This window comes from Petaurus breviceps, unplaced genomic scaffold, assembly GCF_028583685.1.
Source record: "Petaurus breviceps papuanus isolate PSGF00001 unplaced genomic scaffold, PetGlider_PUasm1.0 181, whole genome shotgun sequence".
NCBI classification, from domain to species: Eukaryota; Metazoa; Chordata; class Mammalia; order Diprotodontia; family Petauridae; genus Petaurus; species Petaurus breviceps.
The window spans coordinates 24,470,183-24,495,709 of record NW_027185784.1 but is presented as its reverse complement, the minus strand read 5'-3'; the positions used below and the strand labels follow the sequence as shown (position 1 = coordinate 24,495,709).

The following is a 25,527-nucleotide window of genomic DNA, read 5'->3' as shown; positions in this document are numbered from 1 at the left end:
TGACCTTTCCAAGGGTTATATTGCTACTAAGTGGCAGAGCTAGAATCAGAACTGATGTCTTCTGGTTTCTGTGTTCTCTTTGGTATCTTTTTGCTGGGTTAAATTCCTGGAGCTAGGAATCATATCTTTTATTTAGATTTTTAGCTCTTTTGGTCCCTAATAGTGTGTTGTATAGGAGTACTTAACTTTTTTTTTAACTTGACTCCAGGTCACATATTTGGTCAGCTTCTTTTGAGTGTCTACTACATTTGAACTCACTCCATTGTGAAAAGATTATTTTAAGTTAGTATACTCAGTTTTCCTCATTATGCCTTCTGGAGCAAGACAAAACCGGGAGATTGTGTCTTTTTCATAAATTCCCTTCAGATATTTGATCTGTTAGGTCTCCCTGTAGTCTTTCTAGACTCACCTTCTATGGTGTCTTCAAACTTCACACCTAAATTATTCTCTGACCCTACTCTATAGATTTAAGTGGCTGTGTTAAGACGTGGCGCTTAGAAACGAACACAGTACTCTACTGTGTAGTCTGAGTCGCCTAGAGTACAGTGGGACTGTTACTTTCCATGATCTGGATACTATATTTTTTTAAATGCCTCCTAAGGTTATGTTAGCTTTAGCAACCCAGTTATACTGTTGACTCATTTAGCCTACAGCCAACTAAAATTCCCCCAAGTCTTTTTTCTCAAACACACCCGGAAACCAGAGAAATGTAAATGTCATTTCTGTACACTTTTAAAAGTAATAACTAAACCAACAATGTTTGCTCTCCTGATGTGGAATCACATAGACGTACTCTTTATATTGAAATTAATGTCTATAACAGAGATACATCTCCTAGCCTCAAGCTGCTGTTATTCTTTAGCCACGAGGGACTTATGAACCAAAAGAAGGCATACTTGACAGCCAGAGAGAAAGGTACCTCCAAATAGGGTAGATGCTCCCTTGGACTGCTTCCTTTGGGAGAGGGAAAGAGGGAGCTGGCCTCCAAGAGGCCTTTGCTCTAGCCATCAATGACTAGTGTGCCTCCTTTCTTTCTTCTGATGCTTCCTTCTACCTTTTCCTCTTGCCCTTCAGGGGTGCAAGCATTTTGTTTGTGTCTTTCTTGGTACAGCTTGAGGGAGGGAGCACACAGAGTGAAGTTTTTAGTGCATGTTTTTGAAAAACAACCTCCCCATATTTCCCTGGTATGGCTGTCTAGTTAGAACTACCTAATTTTGTAGTTGTTCATTTGTTTCTTTTTACTTAAATGTAGATGTGGGGGTTTTTTAATTATTTAATTGAAAATTTTTCTCTTAATTTTATTGATAATTTTTAATGTATTTACTTCCCAGAATATCTCTATCTTCCCTGCCCAGCAAATCATCCTCTATAACAAAGGGAGGGGAGCAGTTCAATAAAACTAACCAACACATACACAATCTGCCTTCCTCTCTGCAGTGAAGGCAAGAAGTCGCATTTTTTCAGGTCTTCTGTCCAAGTTTGGTCATTAGAATCACATAACCAAATATAATAGAGAGCTTTCCAATTATCCTTGTCAAATGTCATCTTGATGTTACCACAGTAGGGTTTTTTTTTAGGCATGCCGCCTCTTCCTTTTCTCATTTTGATTATTTACCATCGGGTTGCTAGTTTTATTTTATTCTGCCACATCCCCCCCACCCTCCTATCATGACTATATCATGAGCAACATATTGCTAACTTGTTAAGATAATATTGAGTTTAATTCTGTCATCTTATATGTTAGCCTAGTTTTGTATAATCTAAAAATTTGATAAATGTATATTTACATCCATGTTGCTTACTTTGTTGACTAGGTCAACACAATCATTAATCAAATACTTAAATGGAATTATTCATCAAGGTTCAACTTGGAACACTTATTAACACTAAATTTTTTATCAGCTAGGCTTTTATGAAAGAACTCTTAAAATTCTGGCTGCAACACATACATTCTATCTACAGTATGCCATTTGCCTATCAAGCTAGTAGCCTTATTAGAAAAGAAAAAGTAGACAGTTCAGTAAATGTATGATTATCTTGGCCTGACTTGGCTTGGAAACCTATGTTGGCAAGTAGTGATTGCTACTTTAGTTTCTGGATGCTTACAAACTGTTCCCTAAATGATCCATTTAAAAAAATTTTTTGTTAGAGATCAGTGTCAGGCTGACCTGTAGTTTTTGGCATCCTTTTTCCATTTTATTTTTAGTAGAAAGTCTCAATTATGCAAATCTGGCACTTTATAGTTCCTTAGAGATTACCAACAAGCCATTGGTTCTGAGATTATTTCTGTAAATTATTTTAGCAGGAATTATAAGGAAAAATCAAGGGCCTGAAGACTTGAACACATTTAAATCAGCTAGTATTCTTTTCCTCTGTCTTCACCTATCTTGAGGTATAACCCTGTTTACATTGTTCTATAATTTCCAATGTGAAGACTAGTTTCCCTATTGAAGATGAAAATAAGAACTGAGGAGTTCTATATTTTTACTGTCCTCTGGTTAACATTGTCAATCTTCCTTAATCAGTGGTGTTATCACCATCTTAACTTCCTTGTTCTGAATACAGCTTTAAAATTAATTCTTTGTAAGCCGAAGTTTATTCTAGGCTTTTAGTTTTCCTCTCAGAGGGATATACATGTCACACACATGTATTTGTTATATGCCCCCATCTTTTTACATGTCCTTTTATATAATTATGAGCTCAGTCAACAAGTGTTAATTAAATGCCTCCAAATGCCTAAGGTAATGTGCTAGGTGCCTAAAGTACAAATACAATCTGCATTGCTTCAGACAGCTTCTATTAGGTGAATCTAGCATTTTTATAAATAAGTAAATGCAGGATATAAAGAAGACAGTGATTAGAGTACCTAGAAAGACCTCCTTAGGGGAGCCTAGGAAGTTCTAAAAGTCAAGCAATCTAGGCATTGGGCATAGCCTGTGGCAAAGAAACAGAAAGTGGAACCATGGGGCTCAAGGAACCAGTAGATAGGCCAGTTGGTTAGACCATTGTGGTAGGGGAGTATAATAAGCCTGGAAGGACAAGTTCTGAAGCCAAATTGTGAAAGGCTTGAAATGTCAGACACTAGTTTGTATTTGATCCTAAAAGCATTGGGGAGCCACTGAAGCTTCATGAGCTTAAGAGTGATGCAGACAGACTTTTGTATTTAGGATATCAACAGCTATGTGGAAGATGTTTTGTAGAGGGGAGAAACTAGGTGCAAGAAAACCAAGCAACTAGGTGGCACAATGGACAGAGAACTGGGCCTGAAGTCAGGGTAACCTGAGTTCAAATGCAGCTTCAAGACACTAATTATGAGACCCTGTGACTCAGTCTACCTCAGTTTCCCTATCTGTAAAATGGTGATACTAATAGCACCTATTTCACAGGCATAGAGATATTTGCAAAACACTTTACAAAATTTAAAGTGCTATATAAATGCTATTATTAGAAACACTAGGACCTGTCTCTTGCAGTAGTCTAGGTTTGAAGGGCATGGATTAGGGTGATACCCATCTCAGAACAAATAGGACAGAAGGATGATGTGTATGTAGAATTGACAGGTGTTAGAAACTGATAATGTAAGGAAGGTGAATAAAAGTGTGAAAAGTTAAGGATGACTTCTAGGTAACTAGAAGCATGGTGGTGACTCAATAGATAGTTGAGGCAGTTTGGTGTAGTAGACTGAGGCTTTGCTTTGGGAGTTCAGGAAACCAACTGAAGATCCTTTTCTGATGCATGTTAGCTGTGTGATCATAGGCAAGTCAGTGACTCAATATCTCAAGCAACTTGGTAAGATTTAAGTTACAGAAAGTGTTTCTTTGTTCAGTTAATGAATTGACTGTCTTCTTAGAGGGAGTTTGTATACTTGGAGTTTCCGATGTGGAAATCACCACTCCAAAAAAAACATTTTTCAAAATGTGTTAGAGGATTAAATCTTTCTTTGAATATTTACTAGCTTGGACACCTGAATTCATCTCTTAAGACCTAAATTGTGTTCATATACAATAAATATATTCCTCAATTAGAATAGAAGCAATTTCTCTTACTTTTTAGTTGATAGTTTGCTATATTCTCTACATGACAGTAAAGTCAGTAAACATTTATTAAGCCTTTAGCCCAGTGCCTGGCATGTAGCAGGTGCTTAATAAATGCATATTTACTAAGTGACTATTATGTGTCAGGAACTATGGTAAGGACTGGGGCTACAAATACTTCCCCCCCCCAAAAAAAAAAAAAAGCTAGTACTTGCCTTCAAAGAGCTTACAGTCTAATGGGTGAAGGTAACACAAAAGGCTGAAAAGCAGGAGAAAGTGGGGGAGGCACCTGAAAGGGAGAAATATGGTGAGAAGTCAGAGAAGTCTCAGAGTAGTATAGCCATGTGAGAAATTAGGATAGTAACTCCTATTAGAATATTTGAGATGGAACAGTTTTATGCAAGACCTTCATTTTTTTATCAGTGAAAAGAGGTTTTAACTAATAATAACTTAACACAGTTGAATAAAGAGTTGATGTTATATTTCAAATTTGATTTTCTAGTTTCATCTCCTGAGGTATAGAAACCCTGCATTTTAGCCAAATTCAATTCATGGTCCCCACATTATACCTTACTATGTTTTATCTGTTCCCCTTGCCTAAAATGTTTTCTTCCACTCAACTACTACTTATCTAAACCTTGCTCATTTTTAAACATCCAGCTCAAATGCCATTTCTTTCATGGCAGAAAGAATACTTCTGACCAGATTTCTTTTCTGGTGGATTTTAGTGGTTCCCCTTTTATGACACTTGAGCCTTGCCCTTATAAAGTTTGCAGTCTTATACATAGTAGCCATTTAATAACTATTTTTGAAGGAATAAAATGCCACTGATATAGGAAATATATTGTTCTAATGGGGAGACCCTTAATGGTATATAATAGACTTCTTGTCCTGGAATTTGATTCCCTCATTTTCTGACCTAATGATTGACAACACCATATGGTTATAACTCTTACTTCCTTCACTCTGCCTCACAGTGACTCCTAGAGTCATGCAGAGTAAGTTGCTTTCTCTATAAATAAGGAAGGGTGGCTCTGTAGTCACCTATTAACAGTCACTAACTCTAAGAGTTGTAAATAACCCAAAAGATCTAGTCTTAACTTTTTGCCAAATGGAGACCTTTCTAAAATAGTCTTGACAGTTGGTCATCTGTATCTCTGCTTGATCACACCCAGTGTAGCGGGACAGCAATTTGTTCCATGGTAGAGTATTGTTCCTCATTATGTTGACCAAAATCTTCATCCAGTAATTGTAGTTTTGTCCTGTGGTGCTACTCAGACCAGGGTCAAGTCTACTCACCTTTGGACAAGGCAACTTTAAAATTACTTGCTAGTGTATCTTGACTCTCACCAACTTTCTAAACCAATATATTGCCTACACTTTCCTTTTACCGTAACTCGTATTAACCATTCTTTTGGCCTCTTCTTGCTCAAATGTTCAATTTTTTCTACTTTTCTCTTAAACTTCCTGTTCTTTTCAGTAACATCCACATCTCCCCAACCTTCTTCATGAAACCCCACCAACACTATTTCAACCACCCCAGTCTGAAATATAACTCCTGATTTTTCAGGTCTTCTTTGACCATTCCACAGATTCCTTAAGGAGGGAGTCAATCAACTGCAAGTTAGTACCAGGATTCCCCTTGCCTGCAAATGCCCAGATAGGTAACTGTCTTTCTCACAGTTCTTTAGGGCAGTTGTTCTCAAACGCTTTGGCCTTTTGAAGCCCCTTTAAAGTCTTTAAAAATTTCTCCCAAAGAGCTTTTATTTATTTATGTGGTTTACATCTATTGATGTTTACTATGTTAGAAATTAAAACATCTTAGTATTATGACTTTCAGACCCCCTGGAAGGGTCAGGGATCCCCAAGAATCACTGCTATGGAATGATCCTCTTTTGGGATGTTTAGAATTGCTAAAGAGGAAGAGCTTAGTTATTTGTTATGTGGTGCCAGTCCTATTTGGACATTAGTTTCTCTCTTTTGAATCATTGTGTCTTCCTTCTGAAATTTGTTCTGTTGGAGACAGTGAATAGTTTTTAGTAAGTGACATGTAAAAAAGCACTTGCCAAAGAGGTGGCAGTATAGACAAGAAAGCTGAGAGGAGTGAAACAGCAAACGCTGTGGTTCTGCCTCTTGGACAAGTCACTTAACTCCTAGGCCTCAGGTCATTTGAGAAGGGAGAGAACATTATTAGCATGTGGAGATCTAGGAGATCATTGCTGAGTTGAGCCTTGAGTTGAGTTGAAGTTTGGCCATCTGAGAGTGAGTGATAAGAAAAGGTGTATTCCAGGGGTGGAGGACAGCTTGTGTATTTTGAGAGAGAGACAGGATTTTGAGTTTGGGTAGGAAGTTAGTTTGTCTAGAATGTAGAGTCCTTGAAGGGGGAATAACGTGCAATAAGGCTGGAAAGATAAAATGAAAGGCAGAGTAAAGAAGACTTTACATGCCAAACTCAAGCAATAGAAAGGCAGTAGTAAACCACTGACAGATTTTTTTGAGCAGTAGAATCCTGTCTTGGAAATATTGACCTGTCACCTGAGTATAATTTTATAATTTTCTCTGGCTCCCAGTTAGTCATTGATTTAGGGGCAGCTAGGTGGCACAGTGCATAGAGCACCAGCCCTGGAGTTGGGAGGACCTGAGTTAAAATCCGGCCTCAGACACTTTAACACCATCAGTGTGACCTTGGGTAAGTCGCTTAACCCCAACTGCCTTGCCTTACCCCTTCAAAAAGCAAAAAAGGATCATAGATTTAAAGCTGGAACGGACCATGGAGTGCATCAGACCCCATATACTCTTCTTTTTCTTAGTAAGAAAACTGAGAGATTAAGTGACTTCTCCATATACAAAATTGGTGTCTCTGGCAAGATTTTGAGCTCAGGGCCAGAGCTCTAGTTACTAAACCACTTAGCTGCCTTTGAAGGTTGTTGAGGTTTGGATTAAGAACCATGGAGGGGTCCCTACAAAAAGACACAATCCTTATTTTCCCAGGCAAACAAGGGGAATGGGGAGGGTTAGGACAAAGCTGGTGAAAAATAGTAGAATATCTCTAGGACTGGCGCTGTGGACATTGGCAGTTCAGGCTTTGTTCAGTTAGCGATAATTGCCGGATACTATATCATCCCGTTGATTAGGCAACATCTCTCTCCTCACTGGGATCTTGGGGAGTAGGATAAGGAAAGTGAGTTTATAACCTCTATACTCTGAGATTATAAAGCTGAACTGGTTTGCATTTGAGGAACCATCATAGATTTCGGCACAGATTAAATCACACCATGAGAGGCTAAGTGATTTGCCCTACTTTGTGCAGGTAGCAGAGTCGCCATTTGACAAAAACTAAGTCCTTTGATTCCAAATCCAGGAGCCAGCTGGATAACTCTCTCAACTGCCTGATTTTTTCCTTTTTCTCTCTTCTTTGGCTTTTATGTTGCCTTTAACTACAGAGTCACAGTTCACCTCTCAGCCCTTTGTTCCTTTTTTGTACCTTACTGGAACCTTCATCTTTTGGCATCATGGCCCTATCTTCTCTGTGCAGTTGACTAAAAATCTTTAGCTTTGGTTTTTACTTTTTACACTTAACTCCCAGTTGTAGGCTAGGTACTTCCACTTGTCCTTCGTTCTTCCATATCACTTATTTCCTACTCAGTATATTGAAAACTGAATTTGTTACCTTGCTTTTTCTCCCAACTTTTATTTCTGACAGTGACACCATAGTCAGAACCTTACAGTCATCTTTGTCTATTTGCTACCATTGTCTGCCCTTCACTTTCAGTCAGTTATGAAATAGAATTGTGGTGCTAAAAATCATTATTAGTGCTCAGTGTAAGAAGATTTCTGTTCCTATCTCCCACCTTGAAAAACTTGTATCCTTTGTACTCTACCTTTCCAAACAAATTGTTACTGAGTTTATTGTGATCCTTATCTTTATTGGTGTCAGATTTTTTTGTTTTCATCTTCATTCAACTTTTGCTCTCAGGTGAATCTGGGAATATAATTTTCACCTATTTACTGTATGGCTCAAAAGACTTCTGTGATTTCCTCGTTGCCCCCTAGGATAAATTCAATTCTACAAGCATTTGTAGTTGGGGGAATGTGTTTATTGAGCTAAATGGTGAAACAGATTAAAAATGCACACTCACTACTTTTGGTAACCTATTATAATTCATAATATTGATATGGGTTGTGAAGCATGTTAGATTAGATGACTTTTAAAAATTCTTTCCAAAGCTATGACTATTAGTTGTTAACAAAGAGTAAAATTTATTGATATGGCAGGATGAAATGCAATTGAATTGATGTTGTGAAAACTACATGTTGTTTTCTAACTTGGTAAGTTCAGCTGTTCTTTAAATCTGCATCTGCAGATTAGCATAGGGTTTTGGTGCAGAAATTACGTAATCAGACTTATTTGACTCATTAATAGCATGTGTGCACATTAAAGGAAATGACCCAATACAGAAGAATTCAGGCAAGATATTGCCTGAAATGAAGAGGCCAAAATTGTCACAACCCACTGTCTTGATTTGTTTTTTCTTGGAAGAAAGTAAGAATAGTAACATTTATTCGTGTTTCTCCAGTATTCAGATATTGAGAGCCAGTGCAATTAGCTAAGCAGTTATCCTTTGCTCTATGCCACCATTGCCCTTCCTCCCCTTCCCTTGAACATCTCAGTCCTAGAATCCTGTAGTTGTATGGATATTCACCTCAGACAGCACTGTGACCCCCCCCCCCAGTTCCTTTTATTTATGTCTTTTGTTTTCTTTAACCTTGCAGTCATTCCCATTATACTCTCTTCTGCCTCCCAATTGAATCTTGGATTCTAACCTGGAGTAGTTAGTGAGTAAAACAAACTGAGCAAGCATCCAAGTCTAGCAGCATAAGCTACATTCCATGCAAGTAATTCCTTCTTTACTAGTAGAGTGATGTGTGTTATATCCTCTGTTCTCTGAAACCAAGGTTGTTCATTGCAATTAGTCCAGGTTGACCTGACTTAGTGTTGTAGCTAGCCATTGTTAATTGTTCCTTGGTTCTGCTTTCTTCCTACGTAGCATTTCAGAGCAGTCTTCCCATTCGGAATTCCTCATTATTTCTTATGGTGGAATAATAGTCCATTTCATTATAGGGACAGCTAGGTGCATAGCTGGGTAGAATGCTGGACCTGGAGTAAGGCCTGAATTTAAATCCTACCTCAGACTCTTAGTAGCTGTGAGACTCCCTTAGACAAATCAATTACCCTGTTTGCCTCAGTTTTCTTATTTATAAAATGGAAATAGCGGGGTGGCTAGGTGGCACAGCGAATAGAGCACTGGCTGGAGTCAGAAGGAACTGAGTTCTTTTTTAAATCTGTATCTGCAGATTAGCATAGGGTTTTGGTGCAGAAATTATATAATCAAACTTATTTGACTCATTAATAGCATCATGTGCACATTAAAGGAAATGATCCATTTACACAATACACACATTATACAAGACTCCTTCTGGAGTCAGAAGGAACTGAGTTCAAATGTAACCTCAAATACTTAACACTTACTAGCCATGAACTTGGGCAAGTCACTTAACCCCAACTGCCCTGCCCTCCCCCCTCCAAAAAGCAAAAAATGAAAATAAAATGAAAATGGTACCTACCTCTCAGGGTTATTGTAGAGATAAAATTAGATGAAATTTGTAAAGTGTTTTGTAACTCTTAAAAGGGCTAAATAAATGCTAGCTATTATTATTGTTGTTACATACCACAGTTTGTTTAGCTGTTCCCCAGTCATTACATACCCACTTGGTTTCTAGGTTTTTTGTTTTGCTACCACAGAGTACTTCTGTTACTTGGTATAACAAAAATAGAACCTTTCTTTTATTGACTTTCTTTAGGATATGTTCCCAGTAGTGCACTTGTTGGGTCAAAGTCATAACATGTTAGGGGCAGCTAGGTGGCTCAGTGAATAGAAGACCAGACCTGGAATCAGGAGGACCTGAGTTCAAATTTGACCTCAGACACTTAACACTTACTAGTCATGTGACCTTGGGCAAGTCACTTAACCCCAATTGCCCTGCCTTCTCCCCTCCCAAAAAGTTTAATGCAGGCAAAGTTAAAACATTTTAGTGACATTTCTCACCTAGTTCCAAATTGTTTTCTAGAAATGTTAGGCTGATTCAGAGCTCCACAAATTACATGTGTTAGTGTTCCTGCCTTCCCACAGCCCCAGTGGAGATTGTTGTCATTTTTATATATTATTTGCTGGTTTTATGCATATGAGGTGAAACCTCAGAGTTGTTTTCATTTGTCTTTTATTAGTGATTTGGACCATTTAATTTTGTCTTAAAATTATATCCATGTCCTTTTACCATTTATCTGTTGGGAATGACTCTTGGTCTTTTGTGTTAATTCCTACGGACCTTCAATATCAAGATCCCTATCCCCCCTACTCCCCCCCCCCCAGTTTCTCTTAGCTGTTTTGTTCAGTTTTAAGTAGTCATTAATCAGTATCAACTTTTTTTGACTAGATGTTTTACTACATGTGTTTTCAATTCTCTTAAAGAAATTTCTTAAAGTGAAGGATGGGACTTCAAAATCCATATTATCTGTGTTGTATCTTAATTCTTTCCCCTCACTTTATAGAGGTGGATAAAGTTGGCTACAGGGAAGAATGAGAACTCAGGCCATCCAAAAGATGCTTTTACTGTCTTAGTATCATCCTCCTTTATTGGTGAAAATAGTTAATTCAACCAACAAGGTGATGAGAGTTTAGTGGTGAGATTAATAATTTGCATTGCAAAACCTAAATCTATTATTTGTTCCTCGATGATGGTAATATCAAAAAAGAAATGATTTCATAGTTTGAAAAGTGATAATAAAAATTAGTATAGAGGTCTTTATTCAGTCTAACCTAACTTTTCTTCTCGGCTTTCTCTATGTGTGTATGTTGTGTTAATATCATTAGTATGATGGGAAATTGATGAATTGCTTGAGTAAACTAACTTTTCATGTTGGTATTTTTACATATGACATCCTTTTTTTGTTGTTGTTGTTCATCTTACAGGTATTTCATGCATGGGGTTTGCAAGGAAGGAAACAACTGCCGCTATTCCCATGACCTCTCTGCTAGTCAGTCTGCTATGGTGTGCAGATATTATCAGCGAGGGTGCTGTGCTTATGGAGACCGATGCAGGTGAGGGCCTGCTATTCAGATTCTGCCTTATGAATTTAATAAATTAAAGGCAATATGGTATAGTGGATAGAGAACTGATCTCCAAGCCAGGAAGATCTGGGTTCAAGTCCCACCTCTGACACACTGGCTAGGTGACCTTTGAGTGCTCTGGGCAACTCTAGGATTGTAAGGTGCCACCATGCTTTGATAGAGGAAATTCCTCAGCAGGAGCTTCATATACCAAGGAAATCACAGGTACAATCCCAGTTTTTAATAAGTACATAGATTTTTTAACATCTTATTTAAAAATATGATTACAGTGACTTTGGTTCAAGTCTCTTTGTGAGCCTACAGATACTTAACTATCTTGATCCAAAACAGAAAGAAAATAATTAGTAATTTAACTTTTGTCTTGAGAAGCCCCCATGAGAAGAAAGAAGTATTACTTGAAAGCAGGTAGTATTTTCTTTTTAAAAAAGAAAAAATTTTTTTTTAATTAAGCAATCAGGGTTAAGTAACTTGCTCAAGGTTACACGGCCAGTTATTTATGGATGTGGTGCTGAGTGTCTGAGCCCGGGATTCAATCTCCAGGTCGTCCCAACACTGGAGCCGGTGCTCTTACTCGCTGTGCTACCTGGCCGCCCCTTCTCTTTAAAATTTATTGATATGTTTTGTTCTGACTCAGCACACACTTTACAGTGAACATCCAAATTATCCCCACAAATACATGTCTCCTAAAGTTACTTTGTTGGTTTTTAGAAGAACTATGTGTCCTTTAACTTTTGTAGTATGGTTTTATATTTACTGTGATACTGGACCAAAGTTTTGTTACCTTTCACTGTTAGCTTTATTTGCTTTACTGTAGTCCCTGCTTTGTGCTGTGGGTTCTGCTTTCTTTATACTGGATCACTTTCTTTAAAAGCTTTCCATGGTTCTTAGACTTCCTCCCATCTTTTATTCCTTACTATGTAGTGATATTCCATTGCATTCTGTACCACAGTTTAAACCATTTTCCCATTTTCTAGATAAATATTTTGCATCCTGCTTTTTGTTACAGAACATCCTATTTTATTTTATTTTTATTTTTTAAAGCAGTCGGGGTTAAGTAACTTGCTCAAGGTTACACAGCCAGCTGTTTCTGGGTGGGTGCTAAGTGTCTGAGCCTGGATTCGATCCCCAGGTGATCCTGACACTAGAGCCGGTGCTCTTATTCGCTGTGCTACCTGGTCGCCCCCAGAACATCCTATTTTAAAAGATTTATTTATTTTTAAAAGATCTGTTAGTCTTTCTTGAAAGTAATTTTATCTTTTCCATTCTTAGAGTGACTTAGATTTTTTAATTTTTCTAAGGTTTTTTTTTTTAAATAAGTTTACAAAGTTTGTTACCCTTGAATTTCTGGGGAGAAAACAATAACTTTGTTTATAGAGTGTGTCTGCCTTGGGAAATCATCAGCTATAACTTTGACTTGCTTTACCCTAGTTAAAAAATAGCTCCTCTCCTAAAGGATATGTGGTTCCCTCCACATCCTTTCTGAGACTTTAAACTTATTTCAAGCAGTTCTGTTGCATAATTGTCTTTAAACAATAAAGTCAATTATATATATTTGGCATTATTAACACTTTAAAAAGATGACCTTTTACATAGTTACTACTAAAACAACTTAAGTCTTTCCCCTTTGTCCTTTTCTATTCTTTTGTCTGTTTTCTCCTTTATATGGTTTTACTTTTATATAATAATGCATGTGTTCTGTTTCTTCTATTGAACTATTCCCTGAAACCTTTTTTTTTTTAATAACAGATTTTTTTTTTTCTCTTATTGCAGTCCATTGTAAGAAGCTCCATGACTTAGTTAATAAAGAGCTGCCCTCATTCAGGAAGACTTGGAGTCAGGTTATATAGCTTTGACTTTACTGGTTGTGTGATCCTGGGCAAATCACTTAACCTCTCAGTGCCCCAGGCAACTATAAGATTGTAAGCCACTTTGTTATCTACTTTGGTAGAAGGAGTTTCCTCACTGGGAAGTACTGGAATATTGATTGCCTCTGATAGTTACAAGTTAATGCAACATCTTTTAGGCTGGAGATCATAATAATGCCTTCCTTACAGAGGCAGAGGTAGGTGGCACAGTGGATGGAGTGCCAGGCCTGGGATCGGGAAGACCTGGGGGTCAAATTTGGCCTCAGACATTTCCTGGCTTTGTGACCCTGGGCAAGTCATTTAAGTCTTGTTTGCCTTTTTCCTCACCTATAAAATGAGCTGGAGAAGGAATTGGCAAACCATTGTAGTATCTCTGCCAAGAAAATCCCAAAAGAGATGATGAAGACTGACTCTGAGCACCACCGCCGCCACACAGAGTTGTAAGGATCAAACATAATAATAAATTTAAAGCACTTTGGATACATAAAAATGTTAGCTGTTACTATGCCAGTGAAAGCATAGGTATGGTAATATATATATATGAATATATCTATATCGTGAGTGCTTACTTTTAAAATTTATGGAAAGATATATTTCTTGCACTGATATACCAGAATTTGACTTTTACACTTAAGATGTTTCTAGTTATTTGCTATTACAAAGCAAGTTCCCCAAACCTTAGATACTACTTTGATACTTTTTCTAGAAACCTTATTTCCATAAACTTGAAGTGTTGGCAGTGACTTTCTATAGAAAATTATTTGAATGGACAGATGTAATAAACATTTATTAAGTTGCTTTTGTGTGCCAGGCAGTCTGTTAAGCATTTTATAAATATTATTTCCTTTGATTCTCACAACAACCCTGGGAGGTAGGTGCTGTTACTATCCCCATTTTACTGGTGAGGAAACCGAGGCAAAGGCAAACAGGTTAAGTGATTTGCCTGGGGTCACACAACCAGTAAGGGTCTGAGGCCAGATTTGAACTCCGGTCTTAGTCATTAAAGTCATCCTGTTAGAGCCTTTTAATTATATTCTTATATCATATGACAAATAACAAATTCAGAGAACCCTGGGAAACTTTGTATGAACCATAGGACTTTAAGTCCTAGTTTTTTACCTTTTTTTTTTTCATAAATGCATTATTTGGTTTTTATAAGTAGAACCTTACTGTTCATTCTCCTTACTATCATAATCTCAACTATCTTCTAAACTAACTTAGAAGATAATAATAAAAATTAATGTTTCTACAGCTAACTTTATGTGACTAAAAATCACGTCATATATTAAATGGGAAAGAAGCTAATATATTGAGTTCATTTGGAATTCATGCTAAAGTATCGACTCCTTATTTTAAAAAATTCAAGTACCTTCTATATGCAAAAAATTTTCCTTGGAAAACAAAGATTTGAATATAGGCCTTACCCTCAGGACTTAAAATCAGGAAGAAGATGTGTGTACAAATAAATGTGATTTTAAAAAATGCACAGGAGAGGTCTAGACAAAGTGTTAGGGAAAATTTGAGATGTGAGAGATCATTGGGAGGTGGACAGCAGGGAGTGTGGGGTAAGGTCAGGGAGGAAAGGAAAAAAGTCCAGTAGGCTAGAAGGGAAAGGAGAAACCACTCCCGTCATGGTGGTGGCGTGGGCAAAAACATAGTAGAGCAAGACCATGGAACTGAAGAGTTAATAATACCATATAAGATAAGGCTGAAAAGGTAGGTTGGGGCCAGATATTGTACAGGATTTTGAATCCCAGTATCAAGAATTATACTCTATCATGTAGACAGATGGGTCAACAGTCACCCTAAGATGTATAAGCTTAGGTGACTATCAATATATAAACATCTATTAAGTGCTTGTTATGTGCCAGACACTGTGCTAAGTTCTGGGAGAGTGTTGGTGTCATCAACATATACAAAGGATAATTTTTTAAAAAGGAAGAAGAAAAACTAGTAAAACCAATCAATACATCAAAAAAAATATATGAAAACAAATGCAATATTCCCCACCCATGAACTTTCTGTTTATATATAGTAGAGCAGGAAGGTCTATTCTCATATTTTGAAATTTTATACTTATACTTTAAAAACTTGTGGTCATTGTTTTAGATTCAGAAAAATTTTGGCTTATTTATTGGGAGAATGCTTCCTTGAACATCCCGAAAGCGAATATGTTAGGGCAAAGAGGAAAGTTCACTTTATATGGAAACAGGATATCTTAAGAATTGCAATAACATTTTTTATACAGCCCTTCCTATATTTCTGAACTGCCATATCACTGTTGACTCAAGGAACTAGTTCCCTTAAAATCTCCATTGGATCATGGGCGTGTACCCATTTTTTGCTGCCCTAAAAAAAGTTCTGCTATGGATATTTTGGTATGTATAGTATCTTTCTTTATAAGGCACAGCATTTAAACACTGAAAACAAATTGAGGTTGTTTGGTGACATTTTTCCCTTAACCCTGACTATCCTATCTGGTGATGCACTGCCTACAATGCCTGTGCAGGCTGCCACTGGCCAGGCTGTTGCTTGAGACTCCAGGCCCTCTTACAGTCCATCTAATACTAAAATTGTATATGTTCAGGTTTACAGATTGGACTTTTAAGAGTTTATTACTGTTTGCAGATCTTTTAAAGCATTATGTAAATGCTCATATATAGCTTATAACAAGTGGTAAAAAGAATAATTTTATAGCAATACTAACCAGCCTGTCAAAAGAGTTTGAAGTTTTATTCAGTACCCCACACCCACACTTTAGGGTATACAATGAAGGAAAGCTGGTTCATTCTCATATGTTTACTTATGGATCAAGTTTGGTCATTAAAATTTTACAGCATTCATTTTCAGTTTTGTTCTTTCCATGTACTTTGTTTTAGTTATTATGTGCATTTTTTTCCTGGTTCTGTTATTTCTCTTTCTGTCATGTAAATCTTGCCTTGCTTCTCTGTACTTATGGTATTCATAATTTCTTAAAGACTATTCCATTAGATTTTTGTACCATAATTTAAAGTTTATTATCTCTTAACTATTAATTAGAGTGTTCTGCCACCAGATGGCAATGGTGCCTCAGCAATGGCCAGGTAGTCATTAAACAGTGAGGCTTTTTGCCTTCCAGGAGACTTGCTTGATGTGAAAGTCTTTTTCTCCTGCTTTGCAAGAGTACAGTTTTTTGTTAAAATGGTTGAATTCAAATGACCAAGCAAGGTTAAAGATACACCACTAGGTCTTACATTCAAAGAAAATAGTCTTAAGATGCAGGTAACTTTCTCCTTTAACAACCAGATCTTATCCCAAGACTTAATTTGAATGATTCTAACCTTTTGCTAAATTATTTTCTTGCAAGTTAACAGCCATTCATTAAATCCTTCTGTTTGCAAACTATTGAGTTAGGCAGCAAGAAGAACTGTAAAAGATAGCTTTAAAAGGGGCCCAATTCCAAGACTTCAGGTGACTTTCTAGAGTCCATGTGTATTGCAGCTGTTGACTTTGTTCTTTAATGAGTCTTCTGACTATCATAGACCTTGCTTGGCCAGAAGTTTTCATGGCATTATTTAGAATCAAAGAATGTTGAAGCTAAGGTTGAAAGGAGGCCTTAGATAATATTTTTTCTGAGGCTTCTCATTTTACAAATGAGATCACTGTCTTATTTTCCCCAGTTTATTTTTCTTAAGTAGTATGAAGAAAACTCTTCTTGGGTAGGAAAGAGCCTTTCCACATCTGTCTCATCCTTCCACTCCTTTATTGCTGCAAGAGTTAGTTGCAGAATATTTTGTGACTTCTAGAAGGTAATTTTTTCTTACTGTTATCTGCCAAATATTGTACCTACCAAGCAGTTCTCCAACTTAACTCATAGCTTGATGTTTTTCAAATTTTACTGATGGCATTTTTCCCTTTTTTTTAATCTTTCATTTTTCATGTCTTTCATATCCAGATATATCCCTCCTTCCATATTCAGGGAACCATTCTTTGTATCAAAGAATAAAAAAGAGAGGGGAAAACAAGTCCTCAAATCACCCCCAATGCATAAGCTTGTGTTTTGTAATATGAACTGTTCTCCTTTCACTTCTATAAAGAGATGGAAGTACATTTTCTTCAACTCCTCCCTGGGGACAAGCTCAGACATTTTAAATTATGTAATAGTCCACTTGGGGTTCATTGGCAGGGGGAGTTCTGTTTAGTACTTCACTACACTCTACCCATACCCCTTTGAATCGTCTTCCTGTTCAGTAATATTTCATTGCATTCATATATCTTCAGAACAAGCCATTTTATAATACTGTTTACTTGACTAGGATCCTAAAATGGTTTTGTGATTTGTTGTAAGGCAGTTGTTTCAAACTTTCAAGTTTGTTTCAAGTGTTATGTTTGCCTTGTAACACTCCTCATTTCTAAAGGGAAATGATATTGGAGGCTTCTGCAGTAGCTCTATTGAACCACTGCTAGTTAAATTCTTCCTTTCAAAAATGATTACATATTCCTTCAAATGAAGAGTAAGGCAGGGAAATTTAGATCCTTCTATGCACAGGGAAGGTATTTCTTAGAGAGGGCAAAAGAGGGAGTTAGGTAAGAAATATGGATTGAGGTAGCTAGATATATACATGCTGACGTCTTTTTGCACACAGATTGAAAACACATGTCAGCTCTTTAGCCTGGAGAGTTTTAGCTTGGAGGATACTTAACATCAGCATTATCATTGCTTTGTGTGAGTATATCTCACAGTCAAATTCAGTGGGATGTTTTCATAATTCAAACTAATGAAAATTGGTTCTCCCTGATTAGAGTTGAATTTTACCAGTAATGAACTTACAGCAAGTGTCTCTGCCAGTGTCCTGTTTATCTACATATTGAATCCAACCAGGCAATGAATAGCATTTTTTATTTGTTAGATATGAACATACCAAGCCATTGAAACGAGAAGAAGTGACTGCTGCCAATCTAGCTGCAAAACTCAACCTGCCAGCCTCTTCGAGCCTCCCAACACTGGTTGAACCACTTGCTGAAGCCAGTACTGGTGAAGCTGAATCAGAAAATTCAAATTTTGCAGCTGCAGGAGCAGGTGGGGAAGACTGGGTAAACGCCATTGAGTTTGTTCCTGGGCAACCCTACTGTGGACGTGGTATGTATGTCAAAGGATAAAATTAAAGCTGTTGGGTGCATAATTGTCTCAGCCATAGGAGCTTTGACATTCCTCCTGTAGTTTGGGATCTATGCTAGTTTACAGACTCGATAGACCATATTTGGCCTAATCAAGGTTTTAGAAACTCAGTTCAAAGCAACATGAAGATGAGAGAAGGAAATCATAAATCAACTATGAATTTAACTTGTTAAAGAATTATGAGCTTAAATTCTCTTGTTCTGCTGAGTGAGAAAACAGTGTTAGAAGTATATTTTCCATTTATTTCTGAGGTTTAAAAAAATGAACTGGAAAAGATGCTATGGGTTTTAAAGTAAAAGATCTTCTGTATTCTTGTCCTCTAGCCAAGAAGATGTGCATTTGCATTTTTTTCAAATACATTGTTTTACCTTCAGAATCCAGAATGTTTAAGATTCAAACTTGAACTCTTAAGTCTCTTAACCATTTCTTAAATGTTTCCCAGCAGCCCCTTCCTGCACTGAAGCACCCCTGCAGGGCATGGTGATCGAGGAAGAATTAGAAAAACAGCAAACCAATGTGGAAATGAAGAAGCAGCTTTGCCCCTACGCAGCAGTAGGAGAATGCCGTTATGGGGAGAATTGTGTTTATCTTCATGGGGATGCCTGTGACATGTGTGGTTTGCAGGTCCTGCACCCAGTGGACGCTGCCCAGAGATCTCAGCATATAAAAGTAAGTCAACAAGGAGACTTAATACATTAGTGGAATGCTCACTTTTAATCTCCTCCACAACATGATTGTTTCTTTTTTGTTTTGTGAACCTGTAGCATTTTGACCTTTTAAATAAAACTAGAGATATTTCATTGGTCCTATAATTTTGTTGTTAGGCTCTTGTCCTGAGAGATGTTTTCTTTTCTGTTTGTGCAATATGGAGAACAAAGGGTACAGAGGAAGAATGGGGAAATTGGGTATGTTCCAACTTCTCTGGAATCAAGTCTTCACAATATAATACAGATTTTTTTTGTCCATTCTCCAAATATCAGTTTTACCTTTGTTCAAACGTGAAAAATAAAAACACATTTTTAAATACAAGCATATGTGGTTTGGGCATTATTCTCACTATTACCTCCCGTTGGTGTGTATATTCAAGAATTAAATATAGTTGGTTATCTGTATATGAAAGATCTAACCCCAGTTAGATCATAAACTCAAGAGTAAGGCCCATGTCTTACTTATTTTTCTATTTCTTCTAGTTCAGTGCATTGCAAGATGGAATAAGTATTAGTTGAATGAATTCCTAGGTTTTTCTCCCTTATCCTTTCTTCTAGTCTTGCATTGAGGCTCATGAAAAGGACATGGAACTCTCATTTGCTGTCCAGCGCAGTAAGGACATGGTGTGTGGGATCTGCATGGAGGTAGTCTATGAAAAAGCCAACCCTAGTGAGCGCCGCTTTGGAATTCTCTCCAATTGCAACCACACCTACTGTTTAAAGTGCATCCGCAAATGGAGAAGTGCTAAGCAGTTTGAGAGCAAGATTATAAAGTAAGGTTCTTTTTTAATCTTAACCAGGCAGGTGGTAGTAGTAAATGTATCTTGTGCCAAATTAAAACAGAGTGGACAAGACCAAATTTAAATAAAATGTATTGTAAAACTGTTAATAAAAATAGAAAATTTTGCCTTGTAGTCCAGTCTTTGTTGGCAAGATGGATTCTATTTTGGATATGGGAGCTTTGTGTAACATTCAATGGACTATTGATATATTGAGTAGATTTTATTTAACTAATTGCCAGTTTAGGCAAAGTGAATCCAGTAGTTCTGATCCTTGTGTCCCCTAACATTTCCCCTCTAATGGTCCTATCACCATATAACAATATCACCATTTAGATACTCTTCTCATTATTAAACAAAACTGCAAAGCCAGTAGAGTAAGGATATAAGAAATAAGTTCATTTAAATAGAAGGAAAAGAAATCTGTTTGAAATGTCCTTTTTACCTAAGTTATTTTGAAATGCACTGGCTGACCATAGAATAGAATTCCTAACACTGTCTTGTCTGAAACCAAATGGTCCAGAGGAGTTTCCCATGTGTCTTCCAGTGAGGCTTTAAATCTACATGAGACCCACTAGGACATCCTTAGGAGAAGGGGTCCATAATGAAGAATTTTACATTTACATTGTAACCTCCTTGTTTCCCAGATCCTGCCCAGAGTGCCGCATCACATCGAACTTTGTCATTCCAAGTGAGTACTGGGTGGAGGAAAAAGAAGAGAAGCAGAAACTTATTCAGAAGTACAAGGAAGCAATGAGGTAGGAGCCCTAGGCTGTTCTCCCAAATAAATGCCCCTTTCATACCCTTAGTTCATTTTTGCTCTCCCTCCTTAGTTTTCCTCTCCAGTATACTTTTCCATCCCTGGCCTAATTCCTGTTGATCAGGCTATGTTTATAACATAAAACTCAAGGTCCAAGCCATAGAACATTCCTCCTAATAGTACTGGTTTACTAAACTGCTGTGGGGGTGGAGGGAGTGGTAGTGTTTGTTTTGTTTTTGTGAAACTGCTTTTGTTTTTAATAGGTGTGTGTGTGGGAAGTGATGGTAAGAGAGGTTAGGCTATTAATCTCTAGGGTCCTTTCAGTTCTGACATCCTATCATGTAATAAGATTTTTTACTCTTTCCCTGGTTCTAAGGAGCTAAAATCACTAAATAATATAGTTTTGAAAAGATTGCTTATTTCTAGCATTTCTCCCCATGTAGTATACATACTTAGAGGTTATGTCACAGAAGGGACAGTGAGGGTTATACAGAAAATCACGTTCTGTCCTGTTACTGTTTTAATAAATTAGATAATAGATTTAAGGACTGTTTTCAATTTCTGTGAGGTAAGGTGTTCAATTTCTTTTCCTCCAGTAACAAACCATGCAGGTATTTTGATGAAGGACGTGGGAGCTGCCCATTTGGAGGGAACTGTTTTTACAAGCATGCGTACCCTGATGGCCGTAGAGAGGAGCCTCAGAGACAAAAAGTGGGAACATCAAATCGATACCGGGTAAATTTTATTCTTTATTAAGAGGGAAAATATCAATATTTATTATCGAAAAGTTTATATATTGGAACTAGGGAAGGAAAAGAAGGTTACTACTATGTAGGAGCATAGGTAGGTCATATCTGCCCTATTAGAAAGAGGAAGGGATGTGGAAAAGAGTATAGTAATTCTTCCCTAGCATTCTAAGCAGCAAACAAGTAGCTAGAGGGGAGCAGCTATTATGGAAGCCCCATATGAGCAGTTTGCTTCCACGTGCCCATTGGCATGTTGAGAATTTTGCCTTACTAGTAGATTAGAGGACATTGATCAGCAGTGCCATCCCTACCATGTCCACCATATCTCTTACAGGCCCAAAGAAGGAACCGCTTCTGGGAACTTATTGAGGAGAGGGAGAGCAGCAACCCCTTTGATAATGATGAAGATGAGGTTGTAACCTTTGAGCTGGGCGAGATGTTGCTTATGCTTTTGGCAGCAGGTGGGGACGACGACCTGACGGACTCTGAAGATGAGTGGGACTTGTTTCATGATGAGCTGGAAGATTATTACGACTTGGATCTATAGCACCTTTCCTTGGAGTCTGGACTTGTCTGCTCAGCCTCAGACAGTAGCTATTTCCTGTGGTGTTGTGGCAGTGCCTGTGTTTCTCTCCTAGGCAGGCCTATCAATTCCAGGTGCTGTTGTAATAATTTTTACCCCCAGGGTCTGTCTCCCTTTCCTTCCCAACTCCCTGCCTTCTTCCCCCAGGAGTGTGTTGTTTTCTCTGTTAAAAAAAATAACAAGAAATAAATCTTAAAGTTAGTTTTTGTAAAATGAATTTAACTGTCAGACAGTTAGCTTAGGGTTTGTTGCATCATCTCTGTTTTCAATGGGATTCACAGTTCCAGGTTAGTGTTTACAGAACTTCCACACTCATTTTGAAGAGCCCAGATACAAACATGATTAATGGCCATTCTGGGGGAGGGGGGGGGGGGGCGTTGGGATAGGGGAAGGAATCTAAACTGGCCAAGTGATCTTTTGTCACTACCTGACTGAAGAGTGGTTACTTCAGATTTCTGGTCAGATCTCTACACTTGGCTGTTTTCAGCTCTGTTCCCCATCCTATAATTCCACCACACGCACTTGTTCAATTGTGGTTTTGGTCTCTTGTTTACTTGCACATAACTTACTACTGGGTAACCAGAACCAGGTGCGAATGTTTTCAGGTTTTAGTGTGTTTAGCATGAAAGGAAAACTGTTTGTATGTGAAAGGAGAGAAGTTTATTATCAAATAAATTGCAAAATTGAGTCTCTAGGGCTGGGAGACTTGGGTGGCTCTGGGTGTGGTTGTGTGTGTATGTGTGTGTAAATGTGTGAAAGAAAGCTTTCATCCCTATATTGGTGTATTTCATCCTGGTATAGGTGCATGAAATCTAGCCTCCAGTCAGATGGGAAAATTGGTTTAGTGGTCTCAGCCCAGTCTGTGGCAGATACTGATCCTAAAGGACACAGAGGTAACTTGATATTTGGTAGTCACAAATATAGCAGTGCTCGCTCTCTCTGTCTATATAAATAGAGAAATGGGGTTAGCCATAGAGTGGCACCATCTGGTTATCCAGAATAACAGCACAGTTTGGGACTCAGTCACATGGCTCACTTTATTTAGTATTGTATACAATCTCAAGCCTCTCCAAATAAGGCACTTTGGGAAAAATCTTTGTTCTCGTTTGAGAGGTTTTGGGGGTGTTTTTTTGGTGGGGTTTTGTTTTTTTTGGTGGGTATTTGCCTTGTTCCACCCCTAAGCTGTGCAGGTAGCATAGTATATAACTCAACATCAGTTTGCAGTACTAAGCCTTCATTAAGGGGACTAATCCATGAGAAGAGCTCAGTAAGTTGTTACCAGACTCCTTAAGGAGGAATTTTAGCTTTGTAATTTGTTGCTCTTTTTCTTGAAATAACTCATGGAGGCCCCATGATCTGTCCATCTGCTGCTCTGGTTCCTTGGACCCACCCATCCTTTCACTTTAAGATAAAACAAGTAATTGTTGCAGAGGTCTCTGTATTTTGCAGCTGCCTTTTTGTAAGAAGCACTTTTCCCAAATAAACAACAGAAAAAAAATAAACAAGTAGTCTGTTTTTTCTTTAATGAATCAGTTTGAATTGTACAAATTTCAGTGTATACCTAATTGTTCCCTTATTGCCATTTAGTCTTTGATCCCTCATCAATTAGTCATATTACTGTTGATGTGGTTTCATTGAGAAAAATGCCACCTTCACAATTTATTTGACCTTCTGAGAAAAGTTTATGGGTATAGAAAGAAGAGATATAGAAGATAAAGAAAGAAATATAAATAGAGAGAACGAAAACACTTTTAAGAATCCTGCCAGCTGAGACCACCAAACTATTCCAGGTTGAAAAGAGTTGCAAGATGATCACTGTGTAAGTAGAGGCCATGTCCCTTTGGAAAACAAGGCTGAGGCCACAGCGTCTCCTTGCCAAAGGGTATTACCCATCTTACACTAGCGTGTGCTTGTGGCATGAGCATGGTTCACGTCCTTAAATAACTTTCAGGTGGGTCACCAACCACATGCTGTACTTTCACAATGTATTTTCTGGTAGATCACCCCTTTTACTTTATGCTCCTCTGTATATGCATATATTCTATTTTAATAAAATAAACTCCATTCCCGCGTTCCTTCGCTCATATGGAAGGAATTCAGGTAACTTTTTTAATTGCATGTTTGTGAAAATGTAACTCAGCTTTAACATGTGTAGAAAGTTTTATGCTGTCAAAACTGCCCCCATATCGAACAAATGTGTTTGTTGTGGCGGCCATGTTAATAGTTCATTCTTGCCCAGCCATACAGCATGTTGCTGAACTTTACGTAGCCAGAATGAATTTATAACCCTTCCTGGCAGAAACAGATCTGCCTTTCAGCTGCTAGAATCTGGCATCAAGTCATGCTGGGACTCCCCTCCCACTTCCAAAGGGAGGGGAAGAGCTAAGGCGATCCCATTGACAGGATGATATGGTTCAACCTTTACTACTTTCTGTAAGGTCTTCATGTTTACATTGTGCTTTTAAGGTTTTCAGGGCACTTTATTAATTTGATAGGAAATCAGATGACCATTGTTACAAATGAGGAAACGGCCTCAGAGAAGCCAAGTGACTCATCCTTGGTCTCTTGGCCATTAAATGTCAGGTGGGATTTGAATGTAAGTCTTCCGACTCCCGAGTCCTGTACTCATTCTGCTGCGCCTCATTGCCTCCTTGCAACCAAAGAAAGGTGCTGTAGGATAGAAGGAGCTGGTTAGTTGGGACTAGACAAAGTCCTTTAGTGGTCACTTAGGCATTTCTGGGTTGATAGGGAAAATGAAAGTGTTGGTGAAGTTTAAGTGAGCATTTCTATTTAGGACTTTGCAATGATATGGATGCTTAGGTTCTGATTCTGAAAGCTACTTTTCCATGGTTATTCTGATTTCTACTGACTGCAATGAACGTGAGTTTTTCCTTCTCCAAAGCCATCTACCACAGCTTGGCAGCTACTGTTGTTATGACTAAGAATAATAATAAAAATGAAAACAGCATGTGGCGCTTTAATGTTTGCAAAGCCCATTACAAACATTGTATCCTCGAACCAACCGTGGGAGGTAGGTGCTATTATTGTCCCTGTTGTGTGGATTGGAAAACAGACAGACAGGTTAATTGACTTGTCCAAAGTCACACAGCTAAATAGTAAGGATCTATGGCTATATTTGAACCTCAGGTCTTCCAGACTTAAGATCCAACACTCTCCACTGTACCATCTTGCTGCCTAGTGAAGTATATAGAAGGAAAACAGAAGGAAGAGATGCTACACTTCCTGGTTTTCCTCTCTCCTTAGGGTATATACCTTAAGACCAGTTCTCTACTATAGACCAATTCTCTACAAAGGCTATAAGCATCAGTCCCAACCCACCCCTTGTCTTAGTGACTTTTGATGAGAAATTATCCATGATGATTCATCCACACGTTGTCCATAAGGTTGGATAGGTCTCGTCTCATTACGTAGGTATCACAGCAATCCCTTTTATGGAAATGAACCACACAGGACATTACAACTGTTATTGTGGATCATCTCCAGACTGTAGAGGCTAAGGATGAGAAGTTATGGGAGAGCTCCATTTCTGCCTACTTAAGATAAGCCCATTTCAGATTTTGCCCTCTTTATTCTTGCCAGATTATATTATTTTCCCCTTCTGAACTCTTATAGCATGTCTTTATGACTTAAAATTTCACATTCTTCCTGAGGTTATTTATGGTCATATTATATGGTAGGTACAAG

At 37.8% G+C, this 25,527-nt stretch overlaps 1 protein-coding gene across 3 annotated transcripts in view; it reads left to right on the top strand.

Annotated features, from left to right (window-relative positions):
* The window catches only part of MKRN1 (makorin ring finger protein 1), a 30,285-nt gene extending 6,958 nt beyond the window's left edge, over nucleotides 1–23,327 (top strand). The window contains exons 2-8 of one of the 3 annotated variants that reach the window (XM_069087362.1): nucleotides 11,066–11,194; nucleotides 17,979–18,208; nucleotides 18,693–18,916; nucleotides 19,513–19,727; nucleotides 20,381–20,491; nucleotides 21,090–21,228; nucleotides 21,574–23,327. In XM_069087362.1, the coding sequence (XP_068943463.1) occupies nucleotides 11,066–11,194; nucleotides 17,979–18,208; nucleotides 18,693–18,916; nucleotides 19,513–19,727; nucleotides 20,381–20,491; nucleotides 21,090–21,228; nucleotides 21,574–21,786 (1,261 nt within the window). In that variant the 3' untranslated portion in view covers nucleotides 21,787–23,327. Of the gene's footprint in view, nucleotides 1–11,065; nucleotides 11,195–17,978; nucleotides 18,209–18,689; nucleotides 18,917–19,512; nucleotides 19,728–20,380; nucleotides 20,492–21,089; nucleotides 21,229–21,573 lie in introns of all 3 variants that reach the window. The other 2 variants (XM_069087361.1, XM_069087364.1) reach the window with 2 other exon arrangements.
* Nucleotides 23,328–25,527: the final 2,200 nt, after the last annotated feature.